At 36.8% G+C, this 20,536-nt stretch overlaps 1 protein-coding gene across 2 annotated transcripts in view; it reads left to right on the plus strand.

Annotated features, from left to right (window-relative positions):
- The window catches only part of MYCT1 (MYC target 1), a 69,677-nt gene that overhangs the window by 22,786 nt on the left and 26,355 nt on the right, over positions 1-20,536 (plus strand). Inside the window, exon 1 of one of the 2 annotated variants that reach the window (XM_015544323.2) lies at positions 20,040-20,226. The exons of the other annotated variant lie outside the window; for it this stretch is intronic. Coding sequence (XP_015399809.2) covers positions 20,040-20,226 — 187 coding nt within the window. Of the gene's footprint in view, positions 1-20,039; positions 20,227-20,536 lie in introns of those variants that run through there. 2 annotated transcript variants of the gene reach the window in all.

The following is a 20,536-nucleotide window of genomic DNA, read 5'->3' on the forward strand; positions in this document are numbered from 1 at the left end:
CACAGGACAAATAGTTTTATAGAAAAACTCTTTCCTCACAGTCTTATAAGTGAGAAGTGACTTTTCTTTCCTTATTTGATTACGTCATTATGCTTCATACTTATTCCTGGTATATTTCTGGGAGACACTTCATGTGAGATTAGCTTTCTCCTTTCAGCCCCTGGATATATGCACCCTTCTTTTATCATCGCTTACTTTTCCTTTCATACCAGTTTATTCTTTCACTATCCTCCTCCAGACTCACTGATTTCTTTGAGGTTATGTATCTTCCTGTCTTGGCTTGGTCATTTCCTCCCTGTCCTGTGATTACTGTGATCACAAATATTTTTTGGTGTAAAACTTCTGAAATTAACTGAGGCTTTATGAAAAAACGTTTCCTAGCAAAGAAACTCACATTTTACTGAAAAAGTATAATTTTTGTGTACGATCAGCTGCATTGTTCTTTTAACATTTTTAAATAAAAATAATAACTACCATAGTTGAATACCTACTATGTGTCAGCCACTATAGGAAGCACTTTCCATACATAATTTTCTAATACTTATAAACTTCTTATGATGTAAGCATCATGTTATCCTATTTTGGAAATAAAAAGATAAAGACTTAGAAACTAAAAGCAATGGGTCTAAGGTCATTTACCAGAGGTGATATTTGAATCCAGAATTATCTGAGGCCAAATTTTGTGTTCTTCTCATAAGACTATATTACCTTTTAATACGATAGGTGCTTATTTCTACCGATAGGGAAAAATTCATGATAGGGTAATTCCAGTCCCCTCCCGAAGACTTCCCTTCCAGGTTCTCATTCCTACCCCGCTTGCCTCAGGTGCCAAATTACTAGGAATGCGGAAGTAACAGACTATAAATTGTCCCCTCTGCCTAAGCTCTGGTGGCGCAGACCTGGCTCCACCTCTGGAGAGTGATCTCCTCTGAGCCCGCCAGAAATAGACCTTCTGCCTTCCACGATCTCCAAGTGCCACTTGGTTCTTCTGCCAGGTGCTCCAGATCAAGTTCCGTAACACTACTATGTCATCACTACTTTATAAAATCTGAATAGCCCTGGGGCTATTTGAAAATAATCCACATTTTCATGGATGCCTTTTCCAAATCTGGCAATTATAGGACACTACTATCCAATAAAGCTTTCCATGGTGATGGAAATTGTACCTTTGGTGCCCAATATGGCAGTCCCCAGCCTCCATGCAGGTATTGAACACATGAAATGTGGCTGGTGTGACTGACAAATTCAACCTCTAATGTAATGTTACCTTAGTTAATTTTAAATGGCCAAAACTGGCTACCGTTTTGAAAAGAGTGACTATAGAATATACAAACTTTCTTGCAATCGTTTCCTATTGTACCAGTGTTTCAGCATCCTTTGCCCACTCTTATATCCTCTGTTCTGTTTGGCCACTTTGAAATCATGTGAGAAAGGCAAAAAAGGTAATTCGCATCCTTGATTATAATTTTGGTAACGGGTGTTACTGGATACTACTCTTAAATGTTATTTTCTAATAAAAACATTATGGTATCACACATCTTTGCTCTTGCTTAGCTTCTTTTCAATGAATGTTAAAAACTTAACACTTTTCTTCTTAATTGGGACTTAATTAACTTTAATGTGTAATGTAAAGGTTTTCCTTTAACACCACTAATTCACAGTTTCTTTTCAACGTGGCACAACTTCATTTCTTGTATGTATGCTCTATTCTCATGCATTCAGTGATTATGGTGCAAAAAAGCTGAGGCTATATCCTCTACATTATAGGGTAGCATCTCTGTGTCATATAATTTACGTACCAAAACATTTTTAAAAACTCAAAATGAATTTGGGATAAGCTGGTTTTCATGTATGCTTTTTTTAAAAATATGTTTTAATGTTTATTTATTTTTGAGAGACAGACAGAGAGAGACAGAGCATGAGCAGGGGAGGGGCAGAGAGAGAGAGGGAGACACAGAATCAGGCTTTGTCAGCACAGAGCCTGATGTGGTCTTGAACCCACGAGCTGTGAAATCATGGCCTGAGTCAAAGTCGGACGCTCAATTGACTGAGCCACACAGGCACCCCTCATGTATGCTTTTAAAAAGATATTATTCACAAAATATATTTGTTTAACAAGCTAAAACATACAGTTAAATAGATTTAAAATAAATAAAAACTTAAAAATTTGTAAATATATAATATGAACTCATATAATAGATATCTACCTTGTTTCTAAAATACGACTCATTGCTTGATTTTTTATAGTATAAAATGAATCATGACTTTACCAAAAATACTCCTCTAGAGGTTTCTTTAAGTCATGAACTCACATGTTGTATTAAAAAGATATTATAATTATCTTTTGAGGAGTGTATCTATTGCCTATGTATGATAAAATAAAATTATTTTGATAAGGGCAAATTCAGGTTACAATAATAATAAAACAGTTGTATGAAGCAAACATTTGTACTTTAGAGTGTGTAAAACAATTTCAATTACAAGATAAAAGTATTTGGACATTGATAACTTTGGCTGTATGGGCATTTGTTATCCGCTAAAGTAAACTGTGCATGATAAAAAAAAAAAAAAGAAAGAAAGAAAAGAAAAGAATCACTCCTAGGGGAATACAATTCTACTGATTATACAAAGATTTTCAAGGACATTGCTCAACTGTCTCCTCCCAAGGAATTCTTCTCTTAGGGTGTGAACCAAGTAAGAGGAAATGAGCCTTTAATAAAACTTAAAAACAACCACTACAGTGCTAGCTTGCTTTTTGTTTTCAAATTTTTAATGGCCTTAAGAGACAGGGAAAGAGGCTGATGGAAGAAAAAGTTGGAGAAAAAAAATTAGTTATTTACAGCATTATATTTCTCTTAATAACACCATTCTCAATCTTAGACAGCATTTTATTTGTTTTTGTTTTTGTTTGTTTTGTTTTCTTTTATTCTTAGACAACATTTTATTTGTAACCAACAAGTACATTGGGTAGAGAATATTACTGAGAATATTTTCTATCTGGACAATGTATTTGAATGCTTAGCCATAGCCTGCCATGAGTCATGAATGCCACCAAGACTGGTAGGTGTGATAAGATTTTTTTTTTCCACCTATAGGAGAGTACAGACTATCTTTCTCCTTTTATTGGTTAGGTATATTTCTTCAAGGTAAAATTTATTTTAAATTATTCAAAATTATAAAAGCATGCCACTGTCACAATGACAATAAATATATCCAAGATTTAATATTCACTGAAAAATATTTTCTACCTTTGTTTTGCTGTTTGTCTTTTCTGTTTCTTTTAGTCATTTAATTTTAAAGTTACTTTATATAACCACAGTTTCTACTAAAATGAGTATTTGGGCACTTAATAAAACCAGTTTCGTCCTTGTGGAAGGCCACCACCACTGCATCATTTTAACATTATTACATTATCTTCTCAGGTTAATAACCTGCCATTAAAAAAAAAAACGAGATTCCATACAACACCCAGTGCTCAAAAAAAAAAAAGGAAAAAAAAAATGAGAGCTCATTATAATGTAAGAACTCATTAAAATTATGAAATAATCACCATTAAATTAGATTAAAATAATAGCTGGCACACCTCTTAGAGATTTTCTAGTCCAAGTTGTTATTTATAAGACATTAATAATAGGTCAGGCATAATGATAGTTACCATATATTGATCTCAGGATCTAAATACTTTACAGGAGTCCATTCATTACATTACATCACTTCTCAACTGGGGCACCTGGGTGGCTCAGTCACTTAAGCACCTGACTTTTGTTTTTGGCTCAGGTCCTGATTTCACAGTTCTGTTCATTAGTTCGAGCCTCACACTGGGCTCTGTGCTGGCACTGCAGCTCCTGCTTGGGGTTCTCTCTCTGTGTTCCTCTCTCTCTCTCTCTCAAAACAAATAAATAAACTTAAAAAAATAACTTCTCAGCTCTGTGGGGTATTATCCTCTCACTACATTAAAAAAAATACTAAGTAAGTTCAGAGAGAGAAAGATAGGAAGGTGTGGGAGGAACGGAAGAAGGAAATCAACAGGCAAGCAACCAAGGGGGTAGAATGCTCGCAGTGCATGATGGGCAAGGCACACAGAGGAACGTGAAGGAACTTGCTCAGTAAGGGGGATAGGAATATAATCAGGAAATTAATAAAAAAAGTATGGGTTATTGGAAAACATATTGTGGAAAGAATGCAAATTCTAATTATAACCAAACTGTTATATTTAAGAGGGAATACCATTTCTTATCTATCAAATTAGAAATGATTGGAAAGATAAAAATGAAGCTCTCCTGTTTCCCACAGGAGTGTTATCTTGTAAGATCTTTTTAGCACTGGACAACTGATTATCATGTAAAATAAGCTTTGCAGGCAAATGGTACACTGGCTTTAGGTTAAGTCCTTGAGCTGCATTATAAAGGCGAGGAAAAAAGATCAATGTAGTTAAAAGAGTTGGTCAAGGTCACAAAATGACATTTTTAGTGCCTGAATGTTGATAAGAAAGTCTGGTCCAGGGCCTGGGGCCTGAGAGGAGGAGATTTTGGAAGGGGAAAATCAGAGAAGAATGCTTTCCTCCTGACTTTTGTAGTCATTTTCAATGCTCCAATTATTTGAGAGCAGAAAAGAGCTTCCTGGTTCTAATTGTTAACAATTGCCTTGCTGTCACGGCAGACAAGACCAGAAGGTGATGTTCTGACTGCGTCTCAGTGGAACCTGAGACTATGGAGTGTTTTGCGGCGAGGTGAAAACCTGCATGAGGGCAGGAGGGGCAGACAGAGAGGGAGGTGATTTGCTGAGAAGAAAAGTCTCCAGTGTGCAGTGCCTTTATCACTAATGCACCACACCTCACCCCACCCCCCCCAATCTTCAGCCCTCCTCGCCATTTGCTCTTTCCTTCTTAAATTTGCTAAGAACAACAAACCCCTAAACAAAACCCTCATACACACACAAACTAAGGCATATCAAAAAGTACAAGTGTTTGGGGCGCGTGGATGGCTCAGTCAGTTGAGCGTCTGACTTCGGCCCAGGTCATGACCCTGTGCTTTGTGAGTTCAGGCCCCACGTGAGGCTCTGTGCCACCGCTCAGAGCCTGGAGCCTGCCTCAGATTCTGTGTCTCCTCCTCTCTCTGCCCCTCCCCCACTCTGTCTCTGCATCCCCAAAATAAACATTAAAAAAAAATTTTTTTAAAGCATAAGAGTTTAGGGGTGCTTGGGTAGCTCAGTCGGTTAAATGGCTGACTCTTGATTTCAGTTCAGGTCAGGATCTCAGGATCATGGGATCGAGCCCCATGTAGGCTCTGTGCTGACAGCGTAGAGCCTGCTTGGAATTCTCTCTCTCCCTCTGCCCCTTTCCCTCCTGCTCACACTTATTTTCTCTCTCTTTCTCTAAAATACAAATAATTAAAAATTGTAAGAGTTTATTTGAGCAGAAAACAATTCCAATGGGGCAGCACCAAACAGAAAGTGGTTATCTTGCATCCACACGACTCCCGAAACAGAATGCTACGGGCACCAGTGACAGTCACAGCAAAGTTTATTGCAATGAGAGGCAAGGCCAACCGATCACGACCAACACTCTTGACCAGAGTGCGGTCTCGAACAGCCGGGGTACAGAGTTTTTAGAGCCGACCACATCACCTGGGAACAGAACAAAGAAATAGTTCCCAGATGGGGGTGGAAACAGTTCAGACAAGCCCTTGCCCCAATCCAATCAAACACTAATCCAGTTGATTTTCCTTGAACTTTTGTTCCCTTGATTGATAGGACAAGGCTGTTATCTCTTAATCTACAGTGTTAAAACCTAGCTGATATTTCTTAAGGCTACAGGTTAGCCCTACACTACAATTTAACCCTTACAGGGCAAAGTGGGCAGTGTGCTGCACAAGTAAGTACTTATCATTAATCTCTCCGTGTTGTTATTCCCACTTCTCTTGTACGTTTATGCAAACTAGGCGTTTTCAGGTTCCAATAGTCTCTGAAGTTTGTCGAGGCAGAGAGACTCCATTCCTAGAGACCTCCTTCTGTGTCTTCTTTCCTATTCATTCCCTTAGACGAATCTCCTGTACACTTTATCTGGTATTTCCCAGTGGAACATCTGGCAAAACTATAATACAGCATCACAACCAGGATACTGACATTGATACATCCATTGATCTTATGTAGATTTCTCCAGTTTTACATGCATTCAGGTGTGTGTGTGTGTGTGTGTGCTTATTTCTTTGCAATTTTGTCACAAATGTAGGCTCATGGGTGCCTCGGTGGCACAGTTTGATGAAGGAAACAAAGGCAAGAAAAATGTAGCTGAAATTAAATCTCCTTACAGCCTGCAGTCCACTGATAGACATTTAAAACATGCAGAACATGACCTTCCTCAAGGAACTCACGGCTGCCTTACTGCCTTAATGTTTTGTTTTATTAAAGATTAAAGTAACCTTATCTTAGCAGCAGCTAGTCCTTCAAGGTCCTGAAAGCCTTGCTTCCAAATTCCTTAGAAACTTACTTTATCTCTATCCTCCTCCCTCCATAAACTTAAAAATATATAATCAGTCACTCCTCACAACCCCAGTTCAGCTCTTTCTGTCCATGGGTTCTGTCCCTGTGCTTTAATAAAATCACCTTTTTGCACCAAACATGTCTCAAGAATTCTTTCTTAGGTATTTGCTCAAAAACCTCATCAGGTTGGGCATCTGACTCCTGGTTTTGGCTCAGGTCATGATCCCAGGGTCGTGGGATGAGCCCCATGTCAGGCTCTATACTGAGCTTGGAGGCTACTTGAGATTCTCTCTCTTCCTCTGCCCTCTTCTCTGCTTGCATGCACATGCTCTGTTTCTCTCTCTCCCTCTCTCCCTCTCAAGCAAACCAAAGGTTGTTTCCCAAAAACCTTTGGTAAACTTACACCTCAATTTAGACAGAAATAACACCCTTACTATACTGTGATCCCTTTCTTTGGAAAATACACTTTCTTCTTAGCTTTCAGAACAGTATACCCTTCTGGTTTTCTCTCTTTTGCCACCAATTTTATCCGCTCTTTTAGCCTCATCTTCATTTACCTAGATGTTAAATACTAAAGCTTCTTAAATTTTGATCCTAATCTCATCTTTTTTCCCTCTGTATGCTTCAAAAGATGAACTCATCAACATCCATCCCTTCAATGACCAACGGAAACACGAAACGAAAAAGGCTCATACGTGATTATGTCCGCCACCAACTTCTCTTCAGAAACCCAGGCCCTGTACCCAGTTGCCCAACTGAAATCTCTACTTGAATATCTCAGAGACATCTCAAAGTCAATTTACCCAGAATTAAACCCTGATCCTTCCCACTAATTTACCTTCATTCCTGTTTCCCTGTCACTTACATGTGCCAGGAAACCTGTTTAACCCCACCCAATTTTCCATTTTTATCTCCCAACAGCTTTTGAATTTAGTGCTTTTTACAGCCCTATTTCCAGTACTTTAGAATAAGCTACCATAATACTCTTCCTAGATTGGTGAGATAGCCTCTTAATTTACCTATTTTTCTCAGCTTCCCCCCTCAATCTGTTTTCCATTCTACAAAGAAGTTTTTTGAAGTGAAATTATGTTCATCTCTCCTCACACACACTGTTTGCACTCCCTTACTTCTCCAAATCGATAGACATTTCTCTTAGGAAAAAAATAAAATCAATATTTTTAAATGAGTCTCCGAGCTCTCTGGAAAGTAAGAGCCATGTCCAAAGGCAAAAACAAAAACAAGCAGCAACCACAAACTTGACAAACATCATGGAATTGTGACTGGAGAAGGAGGCAAAACTCTAAAGTTAGGGTTGTCTGGGAACGGATGCTGAAACCAGGAATTCCCAGTTTGGGATTTGGAATCTGAGGAGAGAGAAAAGAAAACTAGGCCTAGGGCCCACTTTGCAGGAGGAGATAAGCCTGAAACCTTTGCTTAAAACTACAACTCTTAAAAGGATTACATTTTAGTGAAAGCATTAGATATAAAAGAAATCTGCCCTTGGGCAAAGAGAGTTAAGAGGAAAAAATGTCTGCCTTGCCAAAGCTCTCACATTTCAAGGGACATAATTGTTTCTTCGGAGCATTTGTAATCACTGACTGCCCTCATGTATGTATGGGATTGAAATGTATAGTACCTCAAGGGAAACCTCACACTATAATAATTCTAGTGGTCCCAGGCTGAAAGTGTCCCCACTGACCAGCAAAACAAACAAACAAAACTCCCAAAACAAACAAAAAAAATCCCAAATATGTTCTAGAAGAAAGCACCCTGAATCCTACCTCTCAAGATTCCCATAGATTATCTTCTGCCAAATATAAACTCACACACACAAAATTAACATACACATGAGGAAATAAACAACTATGAGTGCAACCCAATTAAGAAAATAACAGAAACACATTTAGGTTCTAGGAACTTGGACTTAATAAAATTCAATTCAAAATAGTAAGTAATTAGGGGCACCTGGGTGGCTCAGTCGGTTGTAAGTGTCCAACTTTTTGTTTCAGCTCAAGTCATAATCTGGAGGTTCGTGGGTTCAAGCCCCGCATCGGGTTCTGCATTGACAGCGAGGAGGCTGCTTGGGATTCTCTCTCTCTCTCTCTCTCTCTCTCTCTCTCTGCCCCTCCCCCTCTCATGTTGTCTCTGTCTCTTTCAAAATAATTAATTAATTAATTAATTAAAGCAATAATAATAATACTAATCAAAAAACAAATGACTGTAAATGTGACCTAGTGTGTGTCTATGAGAGAGACCTTTAAAATGTGTTTCTTATGAATAAGTAAAAAGGGGTAACTCCCCACAGAGCACTATAATGCATATACTGCTGACAACAGACCAGATGTTCACACAGCAAAATGGATAGGACTTAAAAAATGTGTTATATGCGAAAACAAAAGAAATAGAATGAGGTCTACAGCGCAACCCTTTTTGTTAAAAATATATGTATTTAAATACTGTGTGTTTTACCAGGATACGTCTAAATAAATGATGGCTGGGTAACCCACTGGAACAGTTGTCATCGGGGGAGGGAAATAGGAGAGTGGTGAAGGAGTATGACAGGAGTAAATAAATAAAATAAATAACAAATAACAGAAGTGCGAATAAACACAAAAGTTAGGAGGCACAGACAGATGATGAAACAGTGTTGAAATGGAAGAGTATGGCCAACACAATCCTCTGTACCTAAGGACTCCACCCCTTCCCCTCCCCCCTCAAAAAGCAATAAAATACAAGGACATTCCTAGAATGATCAGGCCAACCCATTATTTTATTGGTTCTTACCCTGTGACAAGTGTGCAATTACCTAGAGAAACAGGTCATATAAACAAGTCAGATAAGCAATTCTTCAGGGCGCCTGGATGGCTCAGTCAGTTTAATGTCTGACATCGGTTCACGTCATGATCTCGGGGTCCCTGAGCTTGAGTCCCACATCGGGCTTTGTGCTGACAGCTCAGAGCCTGGAGCCTGCTTTGAATTCTGTTCTCCCTCTCTCTCTGCTCCTCCCTACTCATGCTCTGTCTCTCTTTCAAAAATAAACATTAAAAGAAATTTTTTTAGATAAAAAAATTTAAAAAAAATTAGCAATTCTTAGCTGATAGATTCCATTTATGGAAGTATGAGCATATATAGTAAATTATGAAATAAAATTATATTTGATGAGTTTATTATCAATTCAAGACATTTTCACAGTTTGCTTTAATATCTCGCTCAGAAGCCTTCAAATAGTCAATAAGGAAATAATCAATACACATAAAAATCATCAACATTTATCATGCATTATTAAATATGCATGAAATATATTGTTATGTCTATGATAATGCATAATAGTAAAATACAAATATTGATTTTACTAGGTTAACTGACATCTAATGAATAAATAGTTAATTAATAAGTCATATATCGGTCATTGAGTATTCTAGGTAAATATAATAGTTATTAAGTACCTATGTTTTGTCCACAGAGATGGTATAAGATTTTAAAATATGAGGGACGTAAATACCATGCATCATGATCAAAGGGAAAAAACTAAATATCAGGAGGCATTTAGAAAATAATAAATTATAGAATTTTACACTTGACTAAAATTGCAGTGGAATTCAGAAATAGATGAGAAATGGTTTTATAGAGCTGCAGTTGAGTCAAGAAAAAGGCAATATGTGAAAAAAGTGGTAGGAAAAATCATTTGTAGTACAAGTGGCTCTGAAATATGTATTTTAAGAGAAATGTGCAAGACAAAAAAGATTATATGGGAACATAATATATATTTGTAGGAATGTAAAAAGCACAAAATGAAATTTGCAAATGTATTACCATCAGCCATATACATGGTTTTTAAAATTATGATTAGAGCCCAAAGATCAAAATGAAAAATGACATTACTTCTTTCTTTTCAGTTAGGAATGACAATATTTAGATTGAAAGAAGGAACCAAGAATTGCAAAGAAAGAATTGAAGTCATTGGTCACTAAAAAGATTGGAAATTAACATATACTTTTAAATAAGTAAAATCTCCAGGTTTGGGCAATTTGGATTCTAGTGTAATGGGAGTTTGAATATTAATTTATCAAATGTGGGTTTAGAAAATCATGGAGAATAGGAAAGGCTTTTAATTTTAAAAGGAACAAAATTGGTTCCTAAAATTTATGATAAATATTTGCCAAAAACCCTAATAGATTTTAGAATGGGTTTTTGAATGAACGATTTGGTGGGCGAGAGGTTCGGGGACAGGGCGATAGATACTCAAGAATTAACACTGATCATTTTAGGATCCTGGATTATTGCAATAATAACAAGCCATGCCATGCTAAATTAATTTTCTTATTAAAATGTTAAAAGTTTTAGGACCCTTACTCTAAACTATAGTTGTATCAACCAAAGGGAATTATTCTCATGAGTGACATAAAATCAGCAAAACGTCACCGTCTTCTCCAAAGTACTGAATTGTTCAGGCACATTTGGGTTGGTTCTGAATGTGACAGGCATAAATAGATTTGAATACGTTGCAAAGGAAAAATGCTAGTAGGCAATTTATGGTAGCTACAATTATCAGGGACTCGGGTCCTTTTTGGGGACTCTACCATTCTTTTTTTTTTTAATTGAGATATAATTGACACATAACTTCATATTAGTGTCAAGTGTACAAAATAATGATTCAGTATTTGTACATATTGCAGAATGATCACCACAATAAGTCTAGCTAACATCTGTCACCATGCATAGTTACAAATTCGTGTGTGTGTGATGCGAACTTTTAAAATCTTTCTTAGCAACTTTCAAATAAGCAATATGGTATTACTAGCTATAGTCACCATACTATATATTATATCCCCATGACTTTAACCACCAATCTGTTCTCTGTATCTAGAGCTTGCTTTCTTTCTTTCTTTCTTTCTTTCTTTCCACATATAAGTGAGATCACGCAGAATTTGTCTTCCTCTGTTTGACTTATTTCAGTTAGCATAAGGCCCTCAAGATGCATCCATGTAACAAACGGCAAGCTTTTTTTGGTTTTAGTATTTTTAAAAAGTTTACTTATTTATTTTTTTGATAGCACAAGCAGGAGAGGGGCAGAGGGAGAGGGAGACAGAGGGTCCAAAGTGGGCTGGGAGCTGACAGCAGCATGCCCCATGTGGGGCTCGAACTCACAAACCCCAAGATCATGAACTGAGCTGAATTGGAGGCTCGGCCCCTGGTTCTACCATTCTTGATTGTGGTTTTCATCTCCTGATCCAAGGTGGCTGCTCCAGCAACTTGCACATCATCTGCTTTCTAGCAAGAAGAAAGGAAAATGGAGAGAGAGAGAGATGACATTTATACCTGACTCTAAGGCAGGGGCCGGAAGCGGCCCTTTTCACTTCCGTTCGCATCTAATTGGTCAGCCCTTAATTGCCTGCACACCCCTGGTTAGTAGGATTTAGCGGGGTCACTAGGTGAGAGTTAAAAATTCTTTTTCTGAGGTAAGAAGAGAATATTTATCGGAGAGACAACAAGCAATTAAACCTTCTTAACTAGTACATCACAGTTTCCCTTTGAAGATAATTATGCAATCCGCACATTAAAATCTATTTGTAAAAATGTTAAATATAGAGCAAAGTAAAAGTCCTCTTTATGTCCTGCTCTGTATCCATTTCTCTCCAAAGCTTAACCATTGCCAACATGTGATTCTTTCTTCTATGCATTTCAGGTAAATTACGTATATATTATACGTATTTATATCTAGCCCTGTTTTGTTAACCAAAATGAAATATTACTACCCTTGTTTTGCAGCTTGATTTTTTTCTCTAATTATATCTCTTAGAGATTGTTTTATTTCATTTCACATACATTTATCTAAATTTGGTAAGTAAATGCATAGTATTCCATAGCATGAAAATGTTTAATTGATCTTAAGGACTTTTAGGCTGTTACCAACTTTTTTGCTAATTCAAAGTTTTTCCACAAAAATATTGCATTTTGTGATCATGACCTATGCTGCAGTGAACTATGGATATATATCTATGAAATGAGTCCTTATTTGTCTAAATATATATTCATTTATACCTCTTGCACATTTACACTTCCACGAAAATTTTAGGACCAGCTAATCAAATCCAATAAAATAAATCTTATTAATAAGATATTTCAAAATAGATATTGTACATCAGTCTTCGGTATTGCATAGAATATTAGAAATAACTGATATCTTTATATTATACGGTCTTCCTATTCCAAGAGCATGATGTTTATTTCCAGTGTTTATTTTTTCTTCAATGAACAAACTCAGTTTTTTAATTTCTTTAAGATAGCTATTGTACAATGCTTCTTATTATATCCTAGTGTGTTCTTTATAGGTTTTTTTTTCAATGAAGATGACTGCATTCTACTACATTTTCATTGGTTATTTATGACATATAAGGAAACTGCTGATTTTTGGTAGTTTGGTGTTTCATTCTATAAAATTACTGCTCTCATTGCTTCTTATAGTTTAATAGTAAAAGCTCTTGGTTGATATCTGTCACTGAAAAATCATGATCCCTCCTCTAGTTTCCAGACTTGACTTAGTTTTAGGCCCAAAGTCTATCAAGTAAAGCACAGTCAAGGACCTCTGAGGATGCAACCTGTATGTAATGCCGTAGTGGGTAGGAATTATTATGGTAGGAATTGCCTCAATTCTCCCACACAGTCACCTATGGCTTCCAAAATAAAGGGTGAGTTATCACGTCTTGTGCCTGACATATGACATTTCATTATATACTACAGTGTCTTTGGAAACATCAAAATAAAACTGTAGTTATTTGCAGATGGAGTAATTGTCTATATGCAAAATTCCGAAGAATCTATTGACTAGTTATTAGAAATAATAAAAGCCTGACAAAAGTTTGCTGGATGTAAAATCAATATACGAAGTCAATTAAATTTCTATACCAGTTTGTGGCTTGTATTATACTTTTCTTTCTGAAGTTCCTTGAGGGACACCAGTTCTTCATTCTAATATCGTCAGCTTATTCAATCTTTTCTTTTAGGTCTGTGTTTTTGGTGTGTTTTCGTTATCAGCTTCTTCCTTATTTTGATTTCTAAAGGTACCTATCTGGAACTCTTATTTTTGTATGGCACAAATTACGAATCCATTTCCCCCCCCACCCCCACCCCCCTCACCCCCCGCCTTGGATGCTCAGTTGTACAACCATGTGGTTTTTTGAACAGATCATCTTTCTACACAGATTTAGGTTCTACCACTTGTTGGTCTGGTGTGTATCAAGGTTCCATTTATCCTGGATCCATTTCTGGATTCTCTGTTCTGCATCTCTGATCTGCTCCTCTACCCCTGAATCAAAACCACACTGTACTGAATACCATAGCAGTATAATAAGTCATGATGATATCTATAAGTCCCCTAACCTAGCTTTCTTTCTTAAGTGCCTTGGCCATTTTGGACCCTTTGATCCTCTGTATATATTTTAGAATCAACTTGCCAAATTTCTTGAATTAAGATGGTAATTTTTTTTTTTTTTTTTTTTTAGGAATTAAAAGAAATTTGTGGGTTGAGGAGAACTGATATCTTTTCAGTGCTGAATGTTCCCATCTATGAACATATTATACAAAGTGTTCTTTCATGGGGGCGCCTGGTGGCTCAGTCAGTTGACCAACTGACTCTTGATTTCGGCTCAGGTCATGATCTCATGGTTCATGGGATCAAGCCCTGCATCGGGCTCTGGACTGACAGCACAGAGCCAGAGCCTGCTTAGAATTCTCTCTCTCTGCCCCTCCACCGTTCATGCTCGCTTGCTCTCTCCCTCTGTCTCAAAACAAAAAAATAGTAAAAAACAAGTTTTCTTTCATGTCCTTCAATAAAATATAATCATTTTCCATATAAATCTTGCACATTTTTGTTGTATTTTTCTTGTTTGTTTATTTTGTTGCTAATAATGACTTCTTTCTTTTATACATTTTATTTTGTGGTAATGTAGACAATCATATAATCTACAACAAATTATCCTTTTATTTTTATCTTTCTAATCCTTTTATATTGTATACTTATTTATTTTTATTATTGTACTACCAAGATTGTTCAGTCTGATGTTGACTAGAAATAGTCATGGTGGTCAAATTTGTCTTGTTTCTAGAGGAAATATTTACAAAAAATTACAAAGGGAATATTTAATATTTCTTTGACGATTATGATATCTGCTGAATGCTTTAAAAATTTTTTTTAATGTTTATTTTTGAGACAGAGAGAGACAGAGCATGAACGGGGGAGGGGCAGAGAGAGAGGGAGACACAGAATCAGAAGCAGGCTCCAGGCTCTGAACCATCAGCCCAGAGCCCGACGTGGGGCTCAAACCCACGGACTGGGAGATCTTGACCTGTGCTGAAGTTGGACGCTTTACCGACTGAGCCACCCAGGCGCCCCAATATCTGCTGAATGCTTTTAATGCATACTATATTTCAGGTTAAGGAAGTTCCATTATTTTCTTCAGACTATAATTCATCATCAATATCTTTATCCTATCAGTGAAGAATTAAGACACTTGAATGCTTTTGCTCTTTTGAACCTTTTACTTATAATCTGTATTCTCCTATAGGCTTTTAGTCCTGTTTTGATTTTTTTTTTTACTCTAACAATTTAGAATTTATTATTATAATTCTCATAAACATTTGGATTTATTTGCATATTTATCAGGGTTTGGGGGTTTCATCAAATTTTCTATCAAGAATAATTTTCCTTCTTTCTGAACAAAATTCTATAGTAATTAATTTAGGATAACAAAATCGTTCAATTTTTATTTTCCTAAAAGCATATTTCACTTTTATCTTTAAAACATAGACTCATTAAATGGGGCACCTGGGTGGCTCAGTCAGTTAAGTGTCTGACTCCTGATCTCGGCTCAGGTCATGGTCTCATGGTTCATGAGTTCATACTGAGAATGTGGAGCCTGCTTGGAATTCTCTATCTGCCCTTCCCCTATGCACACACTCTCTGGTGCACGTGCTCTCCCTCTCAAAATAAATAATTAAACTTAAAAACATAAATGAATAAAGGATAGGTTCATTAATACTCAGATGCCTAAGTAGACAGGTGATTTTTTTATCTCAGCACATTGAAGATATTATTTCTCCTGGTTTCCACTGTTACCATTACAGGTCACCTTTCAGAGGAGTTCATTCCTTTGGAAATAATCTACTTCCGTGGGCTGGAAGTCCAGCCACCGTGTGGTTTAGCTAATTTCTCTGTCCCAGACCTCATCCAACTGAAACCAAAACCTTAGCAGGGCTACTTCCCTTGTTTGAGGCTCTGGGGGAGAACCCTCTCTGAGCTCGTACAGGTCATTGGCTGCTAAATTCAGTTCCTTGCAGTTGCATAGGACTGAGTTCCCCATTTCCTTGCTGGCTTTCAGCTGGCCAAGGGCTACCCTTGGCTTCTAGAAGCCTCCACTGGTCCTCGGACATGGTCGCCACATCTCAGAGGCAACAAAGGCATGTTAATCTTGCTCAAACTGGGGTCTCTCTGACTTAGTCTTGGTTGCATCTCTCATGTTGTGTCTCTTCCACCACATTTCTCCGACTCCGGGCAGAACAAGTTGGTTTTAAGATCTTATGTGACTGCATCGGGCCCACTCAATTAATCCAAGATAATCTCCCTTACTTACATTGCCACATGATGTAACATTCCATCAGGGACCAGGGTGTGGGCATCTTTGTGGAGATGGGCTTTTTGATGTTTGTCTCCTTATGTTTTGTAAGACCTTGTTTCTTACAACTATCTCTGGGCATTCTTGGTTTAAAGCCTGTTCCTTTAGCAAGTTTGTTTCTCTAAGCATGTAGGTTATTGCTAATACACCTAAATAATGTAAATTTCCAGTGTGATGTTTTCTGATCCTCAGCACAGGATTTTCATGAGGAATTCTCAGAGGTGCCTAGTTTCCTCCTCCCATTTCCCTGAGTGGAGGCAAGGTGAGCAAATCTTTTACAGGACAATTCCTTTTTCTTCTCTGGTTTGTATTGTATTGATCAGCAAGGGGCTGACAGCATCCTAGCCTGGACATCAACTCCAGGCTCCCACCCTGGGGCTCCAGCTTCTCACTGTTCATGTCTGTCAGCTCCCCACCTCTCTCCCATTATCACCAACCGTAGCATCACTCAGCCATTCAGGAAGACATATCTACTTAGAAAAAATACCCCCCTCCCCCAGTCCCAGAAAATCATCTTTATTTACCCTGCAGTTTGTAAAACCCTAAGCCCCAGCAGTGAGATGTTCACACAGCTGACCTGACCTCTACTACTTTGTCTTTCTCTGTTTTGTCATCACCCTCCAAGAGGAAATGAGTTTAAGGAGAAAGGAGAAAGAAGACCAACTTTATTCCATGTAAACAAGAAATAAAAAAGGCATAGATATGTTAAAATAGCATGTTTACGTTTTAACTTACCCTCCAAGTGACTTTTTAAAAACTGGATATGTTTTTCAACTAGATTTAAATATTCATTTTTTGTGGGTAGTTCTTGTATGTTCTGACACTTTTCTCCATTTAACAAAATTGTTTGGATCAATTTAATACAGGGAAGACAAAACACAGCATAATTTTAAAAGATGAAGCTAAAAATGAAAGTTTAAAGTCAAATACAATATCTTCTCTTAAGTGTGACAATGTCCTTTGTGTCATTTGATTCTGTATCAAGTTGCATGTCAAATTTTTAAAATATTGAAATGCCTATTAATAGAGGTTGTTAACTTTTGCTTTTAAGTGCAAATGACATTTTTTATTAACCTGACTTGGAATGTCTAAAATACTTTCATCTTCAGATTCCTTGGAATCCTTTCCTTTATTGGATAAATATTTATTAAGAGCCTATTATTAAGAGCTTGTTGTGTCATTTAGTAACATCAATAACTCTTATTAAGAACACTCTATTAGCCACAGGAGAAACAGAGATGAGCAAATCAATAAAGTTCCTGTTCCCATGGAACTCAACTTCTGCTGGAAGAGACGAAAAAAAAAAAAGCAAAAGAATGTATAGCAGAGAATCAGGGAGTGATAAGTGTTCTGAAGGAAATGAGGATGCGGGAGACAGTGGTTAGAGTGGGGACGTTTGAAGCAAAAGAAGCAAGGTGGCTAATGAATGCCTGGTAAGGAAGTGACCTGAGCAGACCTGAATGGGGGAAGTAAGTCCCATGCCTAGCTTACCGAAGAACAAACTTCCAGTGTATTCTATGACTCCTGGAGAATGCAGATAGATCTAAAGACCCAACTTGTGAAATAATGAACAGTAGAAAAGCAGACCTAACATTGTTGTAAAGACAAAAATCAACTGCCTGTTTTGGCATTACAAGCCACGGGACTCAAAAATCCCACAGACATAGATACTCAGTTATATGGAACTCTGCCAAGGAAAAGTACAAATCCTTACCAAGCAAATTACATGCACAGATAAGAACTCATGCTACCAATAAGCTGTTAACAGAAAAAATATATATATATACGCTTAGGTCATAAACTGCTAGAAATCAAGTTTTCTTCAGAGTTTTGACCGGGTTCTGACCATCTGCAAAAGTGAAAACTTAGGAGGAAAAAATCTAGGTGATTAAACATGAAACAATGAAAGGAAGTCTCAGACTACATCCCTGCCCCGAAATGGAGCGAGCTCCGCGTCTTACACAGAAGGCAGTTTCAACAAACCCCAACTCATCTGTTCCACTCACTGGGTTTGTTGTTTTAGGGCAAATGTGCTCCATGTGACTCTTTATAAAAATGTATCCATTTTTTAAAAAAAAATTAAAAAAAATTTATCCATTTTTGAAATTAATATTTATTGAGTCAGACAGGCCATATTAACACAAAATGTGTATTTAAAAATACATATAATAATGGAAAAATCCCACTCGGTTTTTATAAGAATTTAGAAGTATTTCAGTGTACTTTCACTGTATTATAGATTTTCCAATATCAGATGGTCTTTTAATTTTCTATTTTTAAATTTTGCCAAAAAATATCGAAAAGTAAAGGTAGCTATTAAAATGTGAGTCCTTTCTCTTTTCTTCAGCAAAAATGGATATTTTATTTACTCAATAATAATAACTTATATGGGAATAAACCATAGCAAGAATATTATAGAGATGAGTCTTCACATTTGCTCAGTGAAATCTCTAAATTTTCTATGACATTCTATTATTCTCCTTTAGAGTGTCTATATTCTAACTTCCAGTAAACTTATACTTAATGTAAATCTATCAAAATTAAGAAAATGAGCAGAAGCAACAAAAATTAATATGGGGTAAACTTAGTGTTATTTTTTCCCCAGATGTTCCTAGAACTATTCAGAAATCTATGACAAACCTTGGAAAGATGAGTACTGCTCCATTAAGAATCACAGTCTAATGACAATTAGGGTGAATGCAAGAGTTAATGGCTGATTTAATCAAAGATTGAGGAAACCAGGTCTGAACGGGGTTTAGGGCAGTTAAGTGCATTCTGGCACTTTGACTTTTACTTCCAAAGGTTCCCCAGTGCTAGAGGAATTAGTCTAAACTAATAAAGCTAAGGGTGCTTGGGTGGCTCAGTCATTAAGCATAGGGCGTAGGCTCCCATGGTTCATGAGCTGGAGCCCCACATTGGGTGAACAGGAGCCCTGCTTCTCCTCTCTCTGCCCCCTCGCTCACTTGCGCCCTCTCTCTCTCTCAAAAATAATAATAATAATTAAAATAATAATAAGCGAATAAAGCTAAAACTAATAAAGACTCTTAAGATTTTAACTTACCTACATCTCCTGAAAAATTTCATATAACTCTTTCCTATAGTCACACCCACGATATCCCCTGTGTGAATTGTGACGATTCTTCTCTGTTTATATCGTCCTTTCTGCCTTCTTACTCTCTCCTCTTGGTAAAATTATGTTCATACTTTCCCACGGAGTTCTTAGACATCTCCATGAAAACAACTACTGTGATCATTGTACTGTTCGTTATAGCGCTTATCTTTCTGCTGTAATTCCGTGTTTGCATGTATGTTTCTCCTGCTTGGTTTTAAACAGGCTCCTCCTGTGTGGAAATCATCCTATTCATACTTAAGTACCAATTCAAGAGTAATACAAATTAAATGTAAGTTACATTTTAGGTAGCTATTTATGAAAGGAAGCAGATAACTTTTCAAAATTAATATGCCAAATGGAGAAAGAGACAGGTTACGAATTTTAATAAATGAGATTTATAAAATTAATTGTACTTGAATGGAGTATGAATTTCCAGAGGGTGGGGTGGAGAACCCCCCTCCCCCAATTTGCTGAATAAATCTAATTGTGAAATGTTGGAAAGTAGTCTCTTTCTCTATCCTATAGAAATTTAACCCAAAGTGCTACAGCTTAGATTTTGGAATCTTCCTATATATGTCGGTAGGAGCTGGAGAAAGAAGAAATGGAGCCTCTCAGCCCAAAAGCAGCCAGAGAGGAAGAAGCTTGGTAATTTAGCTGAGGAAATGACGAGAAGGAAATTGTTTCGTGTCTCAGGAACCATGTGGAGTTCCGAGATAAGAAAAACAGTTGCTAATTTGAGTATAAAAGCAGGAAACATGATACACTTGTTTCCTTTTATGCAAACCCAAGTATATGAGGGGTTGTGTGAAAATTATTTTTCTCTTGCTGAACCACATAGAATCAAAGTGCTTCTTTCGAACATACTGGCTTTTCTTTTTTTTTTTCTGTCTCTTCTATTTCTTGTGGATATTATGGCTAATAACACAACAAGTTTAGGGAGTCCATGGCCAGAAAACTTTTGGGGTAAGATATTTTCTTTAACTGTTTTTAATTTAAAATTAGGATGCAGAAAAGGTCCTGCATAATTTATTGAGTGAACATCTCTGAGTTAGTTTGTTTACCATAAACTGGTTACTTAACTTTTCATAAGTTTATTATAATAAATATATTCATATAATGTGTTTAAGGTGGGTTTTGGAGACACTCAAGAAGAATCTGGGCAACAAGTATAGATTTTGTTTAGTGTTACAAAATATAATTAGAAAATAATGAGAATAAAAATGTGAAAAAAGAAAAGATGGAAATAATTGCTGTTTAGAATACGATAATGTGG

The sequence above is a fragment of the Panthera tigris genome, chromosome B2, assembly GCF_018350195.1.
Source record: "Panthera tigris isolate Pti1 chromosome B2, P.tigris_Pti1_mat1.1, whole genome shotgun sequence".
Taxonomy (NCBI): domain Eukaryota; kingdom Metazoa; phylum Chordata; class Mammalia; order Carnivora; family Felidae; genus Panthera; species Panthera tigris.